Source organism: Limulus polyphemus, unplaced genomic scaffold (genome assembly GCF_000517525.1).
Source record: "Limulus polyphemus unplaced genomic scaffold, Limulus_polyphemus-2.1.2 Scaffold263, whole genome shotgun sequence".
Lineage (NCBI taxonomy): Eukaryota > Metazoa > Arthropoda > Merostomata > Xiphosura > Limulidae > Limulus > Limulus polyphemus.
Window position 1 is genome coordinate 615,474 of NW_013665873.1, and position 19,440 is coordinate 634,913.

The 19,440-nt window shown below is 33.5% G+C and overlaps 1 protein-coding gene across 2 annotated transcripts in view; it reads right to left on the bottom strand.

The window, feature by feature from the left end:
- LOC106456845 (synaptosomal-associated protein 25-like) overlaps positions 1-19,440 on the bottom strand; it is a 114,314-nt gene that overhangs the window by 17,495 nt on the left and 77,379 nt on the right. For both annotated transcript variants that reach the window (XM_013916215.2, XM_022382623.1), the window contains 4 exons: positions 16,784-16,825; positions 14,704-14,752; positions 4,989-5,106; positions 3,267-3,395 (listed from right to left, as the gene is read on the bottom strand). In XM_013916215.2, the coding sequence (XP_013771669.1) occupies positions 3,267-3,395; positions 4,989-5,106; positions 14,704-14,752; positions 16,784-16,825 (338 nt within the window). The remainder of the gene's footprint in view (positions 1-3,266; positions 3,396-4,988; positions 5,107-14,703; positions 14,753-16,783; positions 16,826-19,440) is intronic.

Genomic DNA, 19,440 nt, shown 5'->3' on the forward strand with positions numbered 1-19,440 from the left:
GTGATGAAGACTGCTGTTCAGAGTCTTCTAAGCATGGTCGTTTACCAATTAGCAGTATTTTTAACTATTTTTTTTATTTGGAATGGGGGATCCATAATTAAGGAGAGAGATTCAGTGCCCACTGACCCCACCCGCCATGGAGTCCTACGAGGGGTTGGCCAGGGTTTCGTGAGCACTATACCCAAACACCAGTATCAGACACGATGTTCACAACACCCGTTGAGAATGCCCAACACTGGTACTCAGTTGACCCTAGCCCCAGTGGACCAGCCGATTGACCCTAGGGGGCCACCCCAAGGTCACACGTTTACAGGAATTCAAAGCCAAAGTGGTGTGTTGCAGTGCCACAGACACCACTCAACCACCAGGACCCTCTCCTCCCCTTCACGGGTCGCCATGCACGGCAAACACGTGGGTGGATGTTTAGATCCAAGAGAAAGTAACTGAAGATACAGAACCTTCCCTTGGAGGTCCCCTCACCACGTACAGGAATCCACGTTGAGGGGCTACAATGTAGGACACACAGAATTTTTCAAAACACCCATGTAGGACTCAGTATTCATGGATCCATACACTACAACCAGTGGACTTAGCCTATACTACGAGAAGCAGCCCCAGACTATAATACTCAGGTAATAAGTATTCTCCAGATATCCACCTACCCAAACACGTACATCAGAGTGGAAAAGCATGAAGCATGACTCGTTGCTCCACAAGACTGATTTCCATTGATCCATGGTCCAGGTTCGGTGTGCCTTGCCCCATGCTGATCGACAGTGTGCATCTGTCATTGTTATCAACGGCTTGTGGGCTGCAGCTCTTTCGTGAAAATTCATGACATGCAACTCTTGACGTGTTGTGGAAACACTTACAGGACTGCCTGTGGCTGCTCACATCTTCAAACACAGATTCTCTGGACTCTGATGGCGAGATGAGGTAACCAGCCTTCTCAAGGCGCATCAGCTCCTGTCAGTCAGTAGTTTATGCCTACCTGGTCGTTTTTTGGGCTCATTGTCACCTGTGGACTTCCATTTCTTCAGCACATTGTCAACTGTCGACCTTGGAATGTTTAATTGTTGCAAATAGCATGTACAGACATTTTCACCAAGTGACATTCAACTTTCCTTCCCCTCTGAAACTCTGTTAGCTCTTTTTGTTCACTCATCGTTCAGTGTACAATTTCAAAATGACTTCTAAGCGAACCTATACCAGATGTCAGATTGTACTCTCCTGACACCATGTCAGCACCTGTAAGACAGAAGTTCCTGGACTGGCACTGTCAGCAATGAGAAGAAGAATACATCTTTGACTTCCAAGAAGAGATGTGCAGGTAAGAAAAACACTATCAATGTTGACTTTTATTAACATTTTTTTGAAATTTTGTTAAGTTATATTTATTTTTTTATTTAGGTACTGCCGATCAGACGTAAACACACTTTGATAGTACTGTATTCAATTCAGGGAAGAGTTTCTTTCAATCTACAACATAGATCCCTTCAGGTACACGACCATTGCTTTTGTATGCATGGCTGTATACAGAAGCAAATTTATATCAACACGATCGATAGCTCTCGTATTTAACTACGGATACTTAACGACCAACAACAAGTAAATATCTAATAGTTAGATTACATACAGAAATCAGAGAGGGTCAAGATCCAACACGCACTTAATGGTGGTGAAAAACAAATCCTAAATTATAGAGTAGACGGATTCAGTAAGGAACACAATCTATGAGATTTATGGGTGCTACTACCATGGGTGCAATACATGTTATAGCTCTGATGACTCTGATACACAGAACATTCTAAATAGACTCATGTAGTTTGTTACAAAGTAGAAGACAACAACAACTCGAAACTCTAGGGTACAAAGTCATATCAACATGGGAACATGAGTTTAAGAAAATTAAACTTAATGTTCAGACTTGATAAATTTCCTTAGTGACCATACTGTAATTTCCTGCCTGGATGTACGAGGTGCCTTCTATGGAAGGAGAGTTAACACAACAAGGCTTTTATACAATATAAAAGAAGGAGAAAAGATCAAGTACGTGGACTTTAGATTACTAGATCCATGGACAAAGAAATACTGTAAGTATCCAGTTGGACATCCTACCATCATAAATTTATCTGAATTAAAAAAATATTTTGGATTCATAAAATGTAAAATTCTAGCCCCGTGGAAACTATCATCCAGTTTTACCATTTAGAAGTGATGGTAAACTAACCTTTCTTTTGTGCAGTTCATGTGTGGAATCCAGATCACTGCCACCATGTGACTACTGTGATGACAAGAGAGCTTTCATAGGTACCTGGATCACCAAAGGTGTAAAAAAAGCAGTCGAGTGTGGATACCAGGTAATAAGAATATGAGGTTTATCATTTTCCTGTCAAATCTAGATATTTGCAAGAACTATATCGATAAGTTTCTTAAATTAAAGCAAGAAAGTTCTGGTGGGCCCTCTTACTGTAACATCAGAGGCAAAACAATATTATGTTGACCAATATAACGAAAATGAAGGAGTGCAACTGACCCCAGAAAACATAGCATTTAATCATTTTTATCATGTTAAATCGATAATAGTTTCACATGCAATTAAATCTAGATATTGTTGACATGTTGATGCAATGAGCTCATCATCCTCCATTTATGAAAACACTACAGTTAGTAACTAGTTATATTAATAGCATAAAGACAAACTACTGAAACTGTAAGTTTTTATGTTAAATTATTTAGAAATTTAAATAAACATCCTTTTCAGCATGATAAGTAATTTAAACATAAAATGTCAGGAAATGTAAAAAGTATGATTAAATATAAAATTAATGAATAAGTAAGTTATACCTAAACCAACTGTATTAAATCTAGCTATTGATTACATGTTGAGACATGTATGAAAAAAGGGTAAATTTCCTTCTTAAGAATCTGAATCAGAGAAACGGGGTAAATTTCCTTTCAATAATATTATAAAACATCTGTATCGTAGAAAACGTGATGAAGTTTCTTCTTAAGATATCAGGAAACATTTGCCTTTTGGAATTCGTGGTAAAATTCCTTTTAAAGATATCAGAAGACAACTGTATCGGAGAAAACTGAGTAAAGCTCCTTTATAAGACATCATGACACACTTGCATCCTAGAAAACTGGATAAAGTACCTTCATAGGACATAAGGAAACCCCTGCTTCCAAAGAGTTAGATAGTTTGTAAGAAGGAAAAGAGTTCGGGTTAATATCTACTACCTTATGGTAGTAATTTAACCTACTTGGCAATGTAACCTCCCATCGGTCCAGCCCCGTTTCGGTCGTCCATAACTCTTGCTGGTTGATTTCCAACTATTTTCCCATCTTCATTGCCCTTCCATGTGCTTGGATCTTCCTTGAACTCTTTGGACCTGCAGAGAAAACATGCAATTATTTCAAGGGGGCAAAATCAACTTTTAGAAACTAGAGAAAAGATAAATCTAATAACGTATGAAAAAATGTACCTATCACTGCAAGAATGTATAGGTCGAAATGAATTAATGAAGTACAGTAGAAGTGAAATCTCAATTTTTATATTATATTCGCATTTCTATAATCAGTGTTTCTACTGTAGAAAGTATGACTATAATGGCTAAACTTCTGGAGATTCAGAACGTTTAGTTTATGAGCACTTTTCTTTAAGTTTACACAACAAGTTTTTTAAATTTATGGATACAGAGTATTAAACTGAAACACAAAAATGGTGTAATTGTTTGAAAAAATACATTTTTATATCAAAATAACAACATAACCTGCTACATTATAATTTATAAAATATCTAAGTTCTAATATCGACAAAAATTGAATAATTTTACAAATCTTAGTAATACCTTGAAATGAACAATCAAAATAAAATTTCAGTAACACGAGGTCAAGATGATATTTAGAGAAGTGAGCGAATAGACTCCATTTTACTTTATTTACATAATTTCAGTGCCTGTTTTTATTATGCATCACGCATGTACGCAGAAGGGTTCGAGGGGGTTCGCCGATCCCCCTAATTTTGTGATGTAAACAGATTATACTTATATAGTCATAACGCTTGTATTATTTAACGTTTTCTACATAGTTTCCACTTTTCCGATGAAGTATTAGCATTTTTTTGGTTTGGAATAGTCGCATGTCTCGGACCCCCCCCCCATAGCATTAGTGTGGTTTGCATGCTGATCGTGCTTGGCACAATATGTGTCGGCTTTTGAAATCACAAATTAGAACCTCCCCCCCCTTTCAAATAATTTTCATACAGGCCTGTTCATAATATTAGTACGATATTTAAGATATTGGAGTGCTTGTGTCTAAGATTAGTCTCAACAGTTTCCTTAATTTCTAGTAGTAGTCGCAGTTCTTTATATCGTAGGACTAGTCACAATAGTGTCTTTGAATAAAGGATGGGTGTGCTTGAGCTTTGAGGATCTCTTACTTGAGTGTTATGTCAAAGTTTTGCGTAAAAGACCATTCAGGTTGAAATTTAAACATTTTTATTTGATACTTGTTTGTTTTGAATTTCGCGAAAAGCTACACGAGGGCTATCTGCGCTAGCCGTCCCTAATTTAGCAGTGTAAGACTAGAGGGAAGACAGGGTCAGATATTTGACTTTGTATAAATATTTCTCCGACAGTACGGTTCAATCTATAAGGCTTTATTAAGATCTTAACATTACATAAAATTATACAAAAGTCAAAATTCCAATCCAGGACCACTTACAGGAGATAACCAAATATAAACAACAATGTTGTTTTCGTGAGATACTGGAGAAAAAAAATTCCTTTATAGATATATTGTTACTATAATATAATTGATTTTTAGAAAACATGTTCATGAAACACTTACTTAGATTTTATTTTCAGAAAAATATTAATCAGCATTTACCGTCATATGATAGGCATTTAGTTAGTACTGTATAGTTGTTACCAGTGTTTTGTATTCTTATTTAAATTTTAGTTACAAAGACACTGTACACTTACTTGTTGCAAGGACAAACACATATGCCACAACACTTCTCCATGCCAGTCAAATTTTTCTCCGCCTCTTTCATGTCGGCATTGATCTTATCCATATCTTCTTCGATCCTATCCAGTTGTTCTAGACAGTGGATAGTGTAAAACAGTTCATGTGTTATTCATTTTTAAACTTTTTTTTTCTTTAAAACGGAATTACCTTCAGATACATATCACAACTTAAACCTGAATTATTTACAAGCAAGATAAGTACTCCTGTTTAATCAAACATTATTAACGTAACGAAGTTTATATACAAAATTCACTATTATTTTTAATGTAATTCTCCTCTCTAACCCTAATCCAGAAAAGAGTCAGAACAAAAAACTCTGAGTTAAGATTAACAATTTTCCTATCAAGTAAATTATATTCCTTTCGTCATGCAACATAACTAGTAGGGTAAGTTTCATGAGTGTGTGTGTTATACTGAATAACAAACATATTTCCAGACATCTTAGTGATCTCATAGTTTATTCATTTTAGGCAAATTGACTTTTTACTATGTATGTATGTATGCAAACTGATGGTTCACAGTTCCGTCTTCTTTCAGATGGGCGTTAGTTTTCTTTGTTCAATGTAACACTAGCGTCGCTTGCGTGTTGTGAATACACAAAACAATATAATAAACTATGATTATGTTTTTAGAACTCTACTTTAGGACCAATATAACAAACTATGATTATGTTTTTAGAACTCTAGTTTAGGACCAATATAACAAACTATGATTATGTTTTTAGAACTCTACTTTAGGACCAATTTCGTAATTAGTGATGAAAACTGGAATTTTTCAAGTACGAGATATTCCTGCTCCCCCCCCCCCCCTTGTGCATTCCTGGATGCAGCAGGTACTTCATTATAACACTAAATTTATTAATAAGATTGGAACGATACTTGTGCAAGTTTTCATACAAATCTATTTAAGATAGAAAACAAACGTTTAATAGCGCACAATGAATATTCAAAAATGTTTTAGAATAGTTAATCATTTTACTGTATACAGAATATATTTTACTGTATAAAATAAGACTGGCAACAATCTCATGCACTCTACCTGATGACGTTTAAACATACAGTGTATGAGATTATTCCCAGTCTCAGGGCCTTTTATCTTTATGCGGTAAATTTATTAAGTAAAACAATTTTTATTTCTTATTTTGACATTGGGAACAGTCTCATGCACTCTACCTGATGACGTTTAAACATACAGTATATGAGGCTATTCCCAGTCTCAGGGCATTTTATCTTTGTATGGTAAATTTATTAAGTAAAACAATTTTTATTTCTTATTTTGTCACTGGGAACAGTCTCATTTTTAAATATTCATTGTGTACTATTAAACATTAGCTTTATTTCTTTAATACATTTGCATGATAACACTAATTTACATGAACATATTTTTATTTATTGCAAGAAAGCATAATAAATACTAATTATCTATAATTAGGAATCCCAATGGAGACAAACAATAAACAGGATGGCCACAAGCTTCTCCTGACTAGCCAGCAACCTCCATGGAGACAAACAAACAGGTTAGCTACATCCTTACCTTGATCAAACATTAATCTCCATAGAGATAAACAATAAACAAGAGTGGCGACATTCTTTCTCTGACTAAACAGAGAATCCCCATGGAAATAAAAAACACACAGGGTGACCACATTCATTCCCTGACCTTTCAAGTATAATTTTGGATTTTCCAGGCCTGCACAAACGTGTGTACAACACACTGACGTTTCAAATTTCCCTCGTAAATCCATACTTAATTAACACTACCTTATCTTGTATAAAGAACAGTAAGAACTCTATCTCGTAATTTGGCTATAAAGGCTAATAAAATCTGCGCTAGCCGTCCCTAATTTAGCAGTGATAGACTAGAGGGAAGGTAGCTAGTCAACACCATCCAACGTCAACTGTTGCACTACTCTTTTACCAACGAATAGTAGGACTAAACGTCACGTTATAGCGCCTTCATGACTGAGAGAGCATGTTCAGTGACCGGGTTTCAAGCCCGCGACCCTCAGATTACAAGTCGAGCGCCTTAACCATCAGTCCATGCCAGGGCAGAAAGATCTTAAAATATGAATATCCCATCGGGGGACATTAGAAAATATAACAAAATAGAAAAGTATCACAAAATAAAATAGAATGACTGACCAAGATCAATTAATTGATGACATAGCAAAGTATGTAGCTTGTATGCTGTTTAATAAGAAAGGACAGGCATAACTGCCCCTGTCTTTTTACCCTGTGAGTAAAGTTGTGAGACAAGAGAGATTCAAATAACCATCTGGATAGAAACAAAATATAAAATGTTCACTATTGAATATCCATAACCAGGGATCTCCCTGGATACGACCTATGAAGTAATTCAATAACAATGTTTATTAATGACCATCTATAACCAAAGATCTCTACAGAACTGAACTATGAAATGATTGTTATGGTTTGTTATGAATTTCGCGCAAAGCTACACGAAGGCTACCTGCGCTAGCCGTCCCTAATTTAACAGTGTAAGACTAGAGAGAAGGCAGCTATTCATCACCATCCACCGCCAACTCTTTGACCACTCTTTTACCAACGAATAGTGGGATTGTCCATCACATTATAAGACCCCCACGGCTGAAAGGGCGAGCATGTTTCGTGTGACGGGGATTTGAACTCGCGACCCGCAGATTACGAGTCGAGCTCCCTAACCACCTGACCATGCCAGGCTCTATGAAATGATAACAATGTTCATTGATAAATTTCTACAACCAGATATCTCCATGGAGACGAAAACAGTAAAGCTCATTCACTAACAAAGACCGTATTAGATAATAATTTCTGATTTGGTTTAAGATAAAATCCGTATCTGTAAAACATATTACTTTCATATATTATTTGTTTGTGTAGAGTTAATCAAATTAACAAAACAATCCTAAAAAAATAGAATTATCAAAGTTTATGTTGTTAATAGAACAACTAACCATTCTCGAAACGTTTTCACTGTTATTTAATTTATTAATTTACTAGCTGGAGTACCCGTCTCCTGTACAGAAGTTATGTAAATTCATGATTAATGAAAGGTTATCTTAGGACATGAAAAGCTGCTTCCCTTATATGTAATCGAAAAAAACTACAAAACACAAAATGTGAAACCGCAAATTTGCATGTATCTCCGCATGGATTCAACAAACCTTCATGCCAAATTTGGTGAAGATTCCTCAACAGGGGGCGAAGTAGTGGTAAAAAAGCACGAATAAACGCCCATAAAAACCGCAAAACGCAAAATTCAAAACTGAAAATTTGGTGTACCATCGCATGCACCCATTGAACCTCCATACCAATTTTGGTGTAGATTCATCCACATCCTGCGCAGTAGTTACTTGGATAGAGAACAGATAGTACTATTATATTTATATTGATATGAAACGTAAAATGTAACATGAAATATTCCAAATACTGTAGTTGTTCAAAAAATATAAATTGTTTCTTTTTTTATTTATTAATTTTTACATAAAGATTATATCTGTAACTACATTTTCCGTGTTACGTAGGAAAATATTTCTACAAAATTATCATTTCGAAACTTTCACGAACTAGTCATATTTATCGATTGGTTAAATTCTAGCTTTCTTCATCGCATTAATAAACCAGATGTGCGTGTTTCTTTCTTGTCAGATACTTCTTGAAGAGGCTATCTTCTGCTTATCAAGAGAAGTGAGATTGCTTTTCATTACGCAACAGATGTCTCACTAACGCAGTTTCAAGTCTATTTAGGCCTGGCGTGGCCTGCTGGTTAATGTGCTCGACTCGCAATCTGAGAGTCATGAATTCGAATCACCGTCACCGAACATGCTCGCCTTTTTAACCATGGGGCATTATAATGGGACGGTCAATCGCACTATTCGTTGGTAAAAGAGTAGTCCAAGAGTTGGAGATGAATGGTGTTGACTAGTTGACTGATAAATTAGGGACAACTAGCGCAGATAGTCATCGTGTAGCTTTGAGCGAAATTCAAACCAAATAAAGGATGAATTCTTATCTGCCTCTCTGACCTTCTCTCAATTCATCCTTTACATTTAAATCAAATTAAAAGTTACGACTATTTAAAACTTTCGGAAATTTCTCTTGTTTTTTTTTTAATGAAATCATGTACAACTTATATTTTCCCGACATGCAGTGAGTATTATCATATATTTACTATAACAGAAACATAGCTCCATATCTGACCAAGAACTTCATTGTTGTTTTTTCCAAAAACAAAACTATATTCATTTGCGGGATGGGGATGAACCTGAACAATCCAATGTCAAAACAACTGTTCAAAATAATGATGTCAATGTGATATCAGAAACAATATTCTTCATCTTTTGCTTAAGTAATGGATGTTCATAAGTCTTTCGTAAAATCTAATTGTAGTTAGAAGTGTAGTTTAAAGAGTCTGTTGTTAATAAAAGTGTTAAAAAATTAACTGCAGTTGCTATTAACACGTTTTGGACCTTCTCTGATGTAGAGTTATGCGTTAATTATGAAGAAGTGTAGTCAAATATCTACAGTTAAAGTAATCTAGAGAAACATCATCTCACACTATCTGTCAAACAAGTCAAAACAGGCAGCTGCAATGTGTTTTTTACTCAAACATTTATAGATAAGTCTTTCAACTGGGGGTACGTATATCATCATAGTAGTCGATACTACACCCATCTTGATACAAAAGTTTTACCAACGGTTTGTTACAGAGTTTAACAGTTTTGTCTGTAATTTATTATCTGTATTACTAACGTTATCTTATATAAGTACTTCATACTTTATCGCCATTGAGATTCATAACACTAAGTATATTGATGTGTTACGTAAGTTGGTTGTTTGGTAACTTTTAAGAACAAAGTTCCACAATGGGTTATCTGTGATCAGCCCACCACTGGTATCAAAACCTCATTTGGAGTATCGTAAACCTGTAAAGTAAATGCTGAGACACTGGGAGACCGAACCTAAGCCATAATATTTTAAATATATAAATGTGGTAGTTTCTCACAGTTTCAATACGTAAATGTGGTTTGTAAGTCATAACACAGTCAATATCGAATGCGTTAAAGCTTATACGTCACTGATTGTATTTTCAATTTAATTTGTAAAAATAAATCCGTAATATAATATTCAAAAAAGTTGGTCCGCTGTATACAATCAACTAATAAATCAGGCACAATGTCATAATTTTATTCACACAACTAAATTAACTTAGGTTACTCTATGATGAGTTAAATAGGACTTAAATCCCCATAAATATTATTTCTGCACTGTTATATGGGGAATATTTCACAATATCGGTTATACAAGTTCCACATTTTATTTTTGGAATTGTTTCCATTAATTTCTATTTGAGAATTGTTTCACAACATTGATAATAAAGTGGTACCAACTTTTACTTGAGAATTGTGAGGAATTATTTCAAAATATAAGTTATACAAGTACTATCTATTTTTGCTTGGAAAAGATTTTGTAATACTGGTTACACAAGTACCATCTACTTTTGCTTGATAATTAATTCACAATACTGGTTACAAAAGGTTTTCCCACTTTGGTTTGGAAATCGATTTACAATATTACTTATAAAAGTTCAACGAACTTTTGTTTGGGAAATGTTTCACAATATTGGTTATACAATTTCTACTCAATTTGGATTAAAAATTATTTTGCAATATTCATTATCAAACTTTACCCACTACCGTTAGGAAGTTTCAAAATATTGGTTAAACAAGTTCTACATATTTTTGTTTGGGAAGTGTTTGACAATACTGGTTACATAAATTATATCTACTTTTATTTATGTATTGTTTCACGGTATTGGTTACACAAGTTTTACCCACTTCTGTCTGGGAATTAGTTCTACACACTCTTGTTTGGTAATTGATTGACAATATTGGTTACATAACTTTCACCCACTTTTGTTTGGGACTGTTTTCAAAATATTGGTTATACAAGTTCTACCCACTTTTGCTTGGGACTGTTTTCAAAATATTGGTTATACAAGTTCTACCCACATTTGTTTGGGAATTAGTTCATAATATTGGTTACATAACTTTCACCCACTTTTGCTTGGGACTGTTTTCAAAATATTGGCTATACAAGTTCTACCCACTTTTGCTTGGGACTGTTTTCAAAATATTGGCTATACAAGTTCTACCCACATTTGTTTGGGAATTAGTTCATAATATTGGTTACACGAGTTCTACCAATTTTTATTTGGAAATTGTTTCTCAATATTGGTCATGCAAGTTTTACCCACTTTGGTTTGGGAATTGTTTACCAATAACGGTTATACGAGTTCTATCCACTTCTGTTTGAGAACTGTTTTACAGTATTGGTCATACAAGTCCCTAAACATTTTTATGGGCTTGTTTCACAGTATTGATTACACACGTTCTACCCACTTTTGTTTGGGAATTGTTCCACAGTATAGGTTATACAAGTTCCACCCACCTTTGTTGGAAATTGATTTACAATATTGGTTATACAAGTTATAAACAAACTATTGTGGGGAATTGGTTAACAATACTGGTTATAAAAGATCTCCCCACTTGTGCATTCGAATTATTACCACCTGCTTTTGTGAGAAAATTATTGCATGAAATTGGTTACATCATTTTTTCCTTGGAAGTTCTTTCACAATATTTGTTATACAAATTCTACTCATTTTTGTTTGGAAATTGTTCCACAATATTGCTTATAAACTCTACCAACTTTTGTTTGGTAACTGCTTCACAATATTGGTTATACAAATACTACCCACTTTTGTTTGGGAATTATCTAATACTATTGTTTACAGAAGTTTTACCCACTTTTCTTTGGGAATTGTGACACAATATCAGCTATACAAGTTCTACCAACATTTGTTTGGGAATTGTTACACAATAGTTGCTATAAATGTTCTACCAAATTTTGTTTTGGAATTGTTTGACAATACTGCTTAGATACGTTATAGCCACTTTAAAAATTGTTTCACAATACTGGCTATAAAAGTTCTACCCATTTTTATTTGGGAATTATTTCAAAATATTGTTTATCAAAGTTTTACATACTCTTTTTTGGCAAATATTTCACAATATTGGTTATACAAGTTCTACCCACTATTGTTAGGGAACTATTTTAAAATTCTGGTTGTATAAATGGTACCTACTTTTTAGGCGGGAATTATTTCATAATATTGGTTATACAAGTTCTATCCACTATTGTTAGGGAATTATTTTAAAATTCTGGTTGTATAAGTGGTACCTACTTTTTAGGCGGGAATTATTTCATAATATTGGTTACACGAGTTCTATCCACTTTTGTTTGGAAATTGTTTCACAATATTGATTAAATAAGTTCTACCCACTTTTATTTAGGAATGGTTTCATAATATTGGTTGAACACGTTCTATCCACTTTTGCTTGAGAATTAGTTAATAATATTGGTTATACTACTGTTAGCCTCCTTGTGATACCGGTATAATCAAACAATACCCAAAGAAAAGTGGTCAAAACTTGTGTAACCAATATTATGAAATAAATCCCAAACAAAAGTGGATAGTACTCTGTATAATCAATACTATGAACTAATTCCCACATAATAGTGGGTAGAACTTGTGTAACCAATGTTGTAAAACAATTGCCAAACAAAAGTGGGTGAAACTTGTAGAAACAATATTGTGATACATTTACCAAACATATTTGTTTCACGGTACTGATTATACAAATTCTACACCTCTTTGTTTGGGTGTTTTTTTTTTTAAGATACCGATTACATAATATCTTGGGCTATGATAATTTCAAAATTCGAAGATTTGGATAAACGTCATGATCTCAGCAGGAAAAATTGGTGAAATAAACTTCTGAACAACACACTCATCAGGATCATTTCTTTGTTCAGCTCTATATTTCATTCATTTTCACATGATCAAATATTCCATGCAGTTTTTTCTGATCAATAATCACAAAGCACTAGAACACACCCAATATCTTAAAAAAACGTTTCTGCGCATGCCTATCCTGGTTATATTACACACAAAGAAATCTGCCTTAGATGTTATACCCCTTAGTAACTTTAACAAGCTTATGGAAACATTTCTCATCAAAGCTTGTATAAAATCTAATAATGACGTCATAAGCAGGAGTACGTACATGATACATCCAATTTGTGTAAAGTACACAATAAACATGGTTCCTAAGTATACAGCCCCCACTTTCAAGAAAATAAATATTGACACACACATATAGACACACCACAGAAGCTAAGGCAAGGTCTCGGCACCCTCCATCAACTCTTTGTTAAACGCAATAACTATCTTCACGACAATGTAACGTAACAGTACGTTTTAGCTGCTTGCTCATCGTACATTCTGTGATATAGTTTCCATTAATGCGGAATTTCACGAGGCTTTGCTTTGGGAGAAGACTATATTATTTTAAAGAACAATTTCGAAGATCTCAATTCACACCTAAATTTCAATTTAAAAAATGTTCTTTATGTAGGTAGAGAATGAATAGCGGATTTTTGTTACAAAATTAATTTTGAGATTTTTATGAAAATTAATGGACAATAAGACAAATTATTCTAAAATCAAAGAAAAGGAAAAACAAATTTCTGTCGAAAAACTTAACGAGTGCGCCAACAAACAGTGAAATTTATAATTAACACACACAGTAGTTTCAGTAAATTGGCTGTGTGTGCATGTTGTTTTATTATTTAAACACCCCCTCAGTGGCACAGCGGTATGTATGCGGACTTACAACGCTAGAAACCGGGTTTCGATACCCGTGGTGGGCAGAGCACAGATAGCCCATTGCGCAGCTTGGTGCTTAATTTCAAACAAACAAAGAAACAAACAAACTATTTAAACCTTGCTGATTTTAGAAATGTTTCACATGCTTACATGAAACAAATGCCAAGCAAAACACAATTTTATCGAACTTATATTACTAATCCCATACTTTAAACAACCGATCAAATTTATGAACGTGAGTATCATTATAAATTCATTACTTGTTTTAATATTCATTACTACAAAAGAGAAGAAGACGATGACAATGGCAAGTTACGTTTTTCTGGTTTTATCAAGGTTTTAACACGGGATTCTTGTGGAAATGGATACCATAAACAATAACACAACCTACACAAATAGGGTAACAGATGTATAACAAATAAAAACCTTAGAACTGCTAAGCCCACAAAGTAATCTTTATAACTGCCGAGTTAAGCAATGGAATACGAAGAAGTCTCTAGAAATGCCGAGCTAACTGGCGGAATCATTAGATCTACTGAGCTGACAATTAAAGGAATATTTAGAACTGCTGAGCTAATTAGTGGAATCTTTAGCACCGCCGAACTGTAAATGGAATCTTTAAAACTTCTGAGCTAAGAAATCGAATCTTTAGAAGTATTGAATTAACAAACGGAATCTTCAGAACTGCTGTAACATATTTTAGATACTACCTGGCGGTTGGAAGTGCCAAAATTATTTACGCATAATTTTAATTAAAAAGTATCTAGACGTAAACTTGTATTTTGTGATCTATTATTAAACCATTGCTAGTGGATTATTTGAAATGGTTTTGAAACTTCTAAAACAACACAAAGAATGATATGGCATTCTGTCTTACATTAAACATATTACATATTTTTCACATAGTCTCAATTCACTGCAAAGGGTACGCTGGCTTACCTCCTTGATCGTCTAGGGCCACCAGAGTTCGAATTCCTGCTTCTTTACTCTACAAGTAGTAGAAATATACCAGAAAAAAAGTGAAAAGGCATGAAAAAAACAAGCAATGATCATAACACGTAATATACAATAAGAAGGTTGGTAGTATCATGTATTGTTTACGATCAGATATTAAACAAAAAACAGAAAACAAATATTTAAGGAGAAAATCATTATATTTCACATATTAGACGGTTTTACCATTCTGAACGTAAAATCCCACAAAATTTATATTTTCGAATAATATCATTGATATTGTTATCATTATATTTCACACATTAGACGGTTTTACTACGCTGAAGGTAAAATCCCACAAAATTTATATTTTCGAATAATATTATTGATATTGTTATGAGACAGAGAGAGAGAAAAAAGAATAGAAAGAGCTCATGATAATACTGGATGAAAAAACATCCAGCTGCTTGATGAAAGAAGAATTAGTGAGACACAGACATTATTCACCAGCAGATGGCGCTTACCTCCAAGTTCATCCAGCGCCACCAACATGCATATTTCTACATCCTTGCTCTAAAACGGTCAATTAAAGAAACTATTTTTATTCAATAAAATATAAATTCATTATGAACGAAACCAAAATAAAGAGTCTAAATAAATCCTTTAAAAAATGTTAAAAATGAAGAATATTTTCATGCTAAGTTTTTATTTTAGTTAACACATTAGTTATAAAAAAACCAAGTCACCTTGGAATGTGAACAGTACATTATAATGCAAAATGAAGATGAAAATCTTGTGAAATTATAATAAAGTTAATTCGACTGGTGATTGTTCGATTGGTGTTAACATTTCAGGAGCTGCATCTTTTCAAATGTAGATAAAACTGCATTTTTTAGGTCCGTTAATTAATATTGTTTACGTTTCAGCAGTACAATGATCAATGAACACTCAATATTGTAAGAAGAAAAAACTTAAAAATGCATAATGAAATATCTTAATCGTAGATTTTTTCTACTGCGTGTTCATGTTTTAACAGAATCTTTGTCTTCGTCGTGTACCCCCCTGTAAGCCTGGTTTTTAGATGTAACTAACGGAGAAAATTCAAACTTCTGTTGAAACATGCACAGGTAATAAAAAAAATTATAAATAAAATATTTTATTGTGCAATTTTAATTGTTGTTTTTGTTACCTTTCAACACATTGTTCAATACTTTAAAAAGTGATTGGTATTATTCATCAAATTCTAGCTTTGAAAAATGAGTTACTAGTAGTAACTAGATAAAGCGAAACTTTCCATAATTATTAAAAGCTCGTTATGCTCATAAACGATCTGGACCACGAAAATTGTTGTTACAATTTAGAAAATTTGACCTGATTGTGGTTTACGAATAAAATCCTGTAATCATTTTATAACAAAAAGTGTTCAACCACTACACGTTGATGTGCAAGTCTAACAGACAGAAAGATCTGAGATCTTGTTTGTTACAACTTGAAGTGGATTTCAGTTAATTTGTGTTTCTTATTGGGACTCAAAATATTAAAAATGAAGACAATGAGATATGTATACAGTGACAGTCTAAACATCATGATTTTGGATCAAGTTGAATGGCCATTGGAGTAAATCCAATGACGGAATTTATTCGAAATGAAACGTCACATAATTAGCTTTAACATCATAAACACGAATAGTGAAATGGAAAACATAATTTTTTTTTCACTTTCGGGTTTTGTTAAAGGGAAATTTTTTCAGTAAATTTATTGGTGGATCTATGGAGATCATAGTTCTACAACACTCCAGATCTACTATTGATACTTCTCTCGTGGCTACTGACGGATTTACTCAGATCACTGATTCACAACACAATAAACTTTGTGAAAACAAAAATATAATAAAAATTAAAACTGTTCAAAGAAGTGAAATTTCTTTATGAAAAATTGATTGAAATGACTTATTGTTAACAATATAAAATAACTCTTATTGTTAAGAATAAATAATCCATGTTATTGTTACTCTGTAAGGAATTATAACAGTTTTTTAATTAATGAAATAACACAAAATTCTTATCAGAACAAAAAATATACTGACCTCTTCACATAATGTCATCATCCGCCTGGTGGATTCCAGAGACTAGAAAGAAAAAATAATATATACCTTTTTGTTAAGTTGAACAAAGAAGCAGACTAGAAGCGAAGTTAATAAATATTTTTCTTAAAGTGTAACAGTGAAATATTAAAAAGTGATTAAAACAACTAAGAAATGCATGTAAAGTTTATCTACAACTTTTAGCTACCTTTTTTTTTTCTTCAAAACCTCAAACATATATCATATGTACAAGAGGTGTTCAGAGAGAAATGGCATTTATGCACCGTAGGTTAATTACACTAGATAACGTACACCAATAGTGTTTAAAAACGTGGCCAACCAAACATTACTTCTTGATATCCAATAAATGACGATGTAACCCTCGTCATACCAGTTCGGTTAGGGCGCTTGACTCGCAATCTGCGGGTCGCGGGTTCGAATCCCCGTCACACCAAACATGCTCGCCCTTTCAGCCGTGGGGGTGTTATAATGTGACGGACAATCCCACTATTCGTTGGTAAAAGAGTAGCCCAAGAGTTGGCGGTGGGTGGTGATGACTAGCTGCCTTCCCTCTAGTCTTACACTGCAAAATTAGGGACGGCTTGCGCAGATAGCCCTCTTGTAGCTTTGCGCGAAATACATAACAAACAAACAAACCAGTTTGGTAAAACACAACTGTATAGCTGCCTTATAATTGTCTGAAAGTGTAATCCATTCGACTGTTCATAAGATAAATAAATAAAATAAACGATGGTTTATTATCTCTTCGTATTATCCTCTTCTCTCTTCTTTATTATAAACTTAATTAAACCACTTTCTTCAAGATCGATGACGTTCGCAGCTATCATTTTATATTAGTGTTGCATGACGCATATCGCAGAAACACATAACACATGTTTCCGCTACTACTAATACTGACCTATTAACACAGCTTTTCGCCATCTGTTTCTTCCTGAGCGACTTCTCTGCTAATTTTTTTATTAACCATTGTATACAATTAGATATATACAGCAGCAACAACAAGAAGGAATTCTTAAAACAGTGTCAGATAGACATTTTCAAAACGAAAGTTCTTTACATAGTCGTATCTCTCTCTAGAATATTCGTTTTGAGATATAGTAGCATGCAGTAGACGTGTAATTGTAAACTCTAAAAACGCTCCATTCTTTGCTATGCACATAACTTATTAGATACAAGTTTTAGAAGTTTATATCGTAATTCACTACTTTAAAATTGTTTAAAATAAGTAAGTATACACTAGAATTCTTTCGCTGTTTGAAAGTAGAAATAAAAACCAAAGCGGACTGTCATAAAGGTCAGTTCATCTTCAACATGATGGCTAAAAAAAACTATAAAAAATGTTGTCGAAAACTATCACAAAAACCTATAGTGATTACAAATGAAACGTAAATTTAACACGAAAGGACCAACTTACTAATTTACATCTTTTTTTCACTTTACATGAATATGGTCTAATTTGTTGCGTGCATTATAAGTACGTTAACACACAACTGTATAGATTAAAAATAATTAAAATGTGAATTCTGCCCTTCTCCTGCACTTAACGTACTTAAATATATTTTTACGCATCTCTTAAATCTACAAAGAAATAAAAACACAGTACCACGTTAATCATAAATAGTGCTACTAAGCCTTTTCTCGAATATTAAATCTAAAATAACCAAATGTATGTGTGTGAAAGAGGATAACGAAATTAATAATACGTGTTTAGTAAAAACTACATCAAAAAGAATAAAGACCATGATTTATCAACATCACCTGAAAAAGAACATAGTTCTAAAAGATGAACGTACCAAATTTATAATACAAAAAGCAGAATCAATTTATATGTTTTTTTGTGAAGTTTTTATCAAATACATTTTAATAAGCTCTTTTCCTCCACTTACTTTCAATTTTTCATATTTTGTACAACCAAACTCTCCGGTGAATCAGTTGTAAGTTTGCGGAGTTACAACACTAAATTCTGGGGTTCTATACCCTGTGGTGGACAGAGCCCATTGTGTAGCTTTACGCCAAAACAATCATAGAGTCTTGATGTCTATCTGAGGGACGTTTATAACTAGGTGTGATGTTCAACCAACAGTGTGTCAGATTCTGTTTATATAACATTCTGGTCTTGTTTAAAAACTTTACTTAAAGCCAAACGGGTCACGGGTTGTCTAATAATACATTTAAACTAACTAGTTGACGTGGTTACTTCAACAGGTCTTTAGTTATTAGTTTGTTATTTAAAGTGGAATGTGTAAAACATAATACATTAAAACTAACTAGTACACGTGGTTACTTCAACAGGTCTTTAGTTATTAGTTTGTTTTCACCCACTATTCAGAGGTTATGAAGAATTCAAGCTAATTTCAATCTTGCACCGAAATAAATGTTTATTTTGAGATAATTTAATTAAATATTTCAATCCATTCATGTTATTCATAATTCAAAAAAATATATTTGATTGTTGATCAGGAGTAACAGTAAAGACCATTTCATTTTTCAAAAAAGTGAAGTCAGAGTTTTCAGGTATTGTGATGAATTAGTTTATTATGTTGTGGTCTTTCCTCTTAAACCTTCTACAAATAAGAAACAGTAACACTTTATTTTTTCTTCTAATTACCTGCCATAACCGAGGCACATTATTGAGAAAT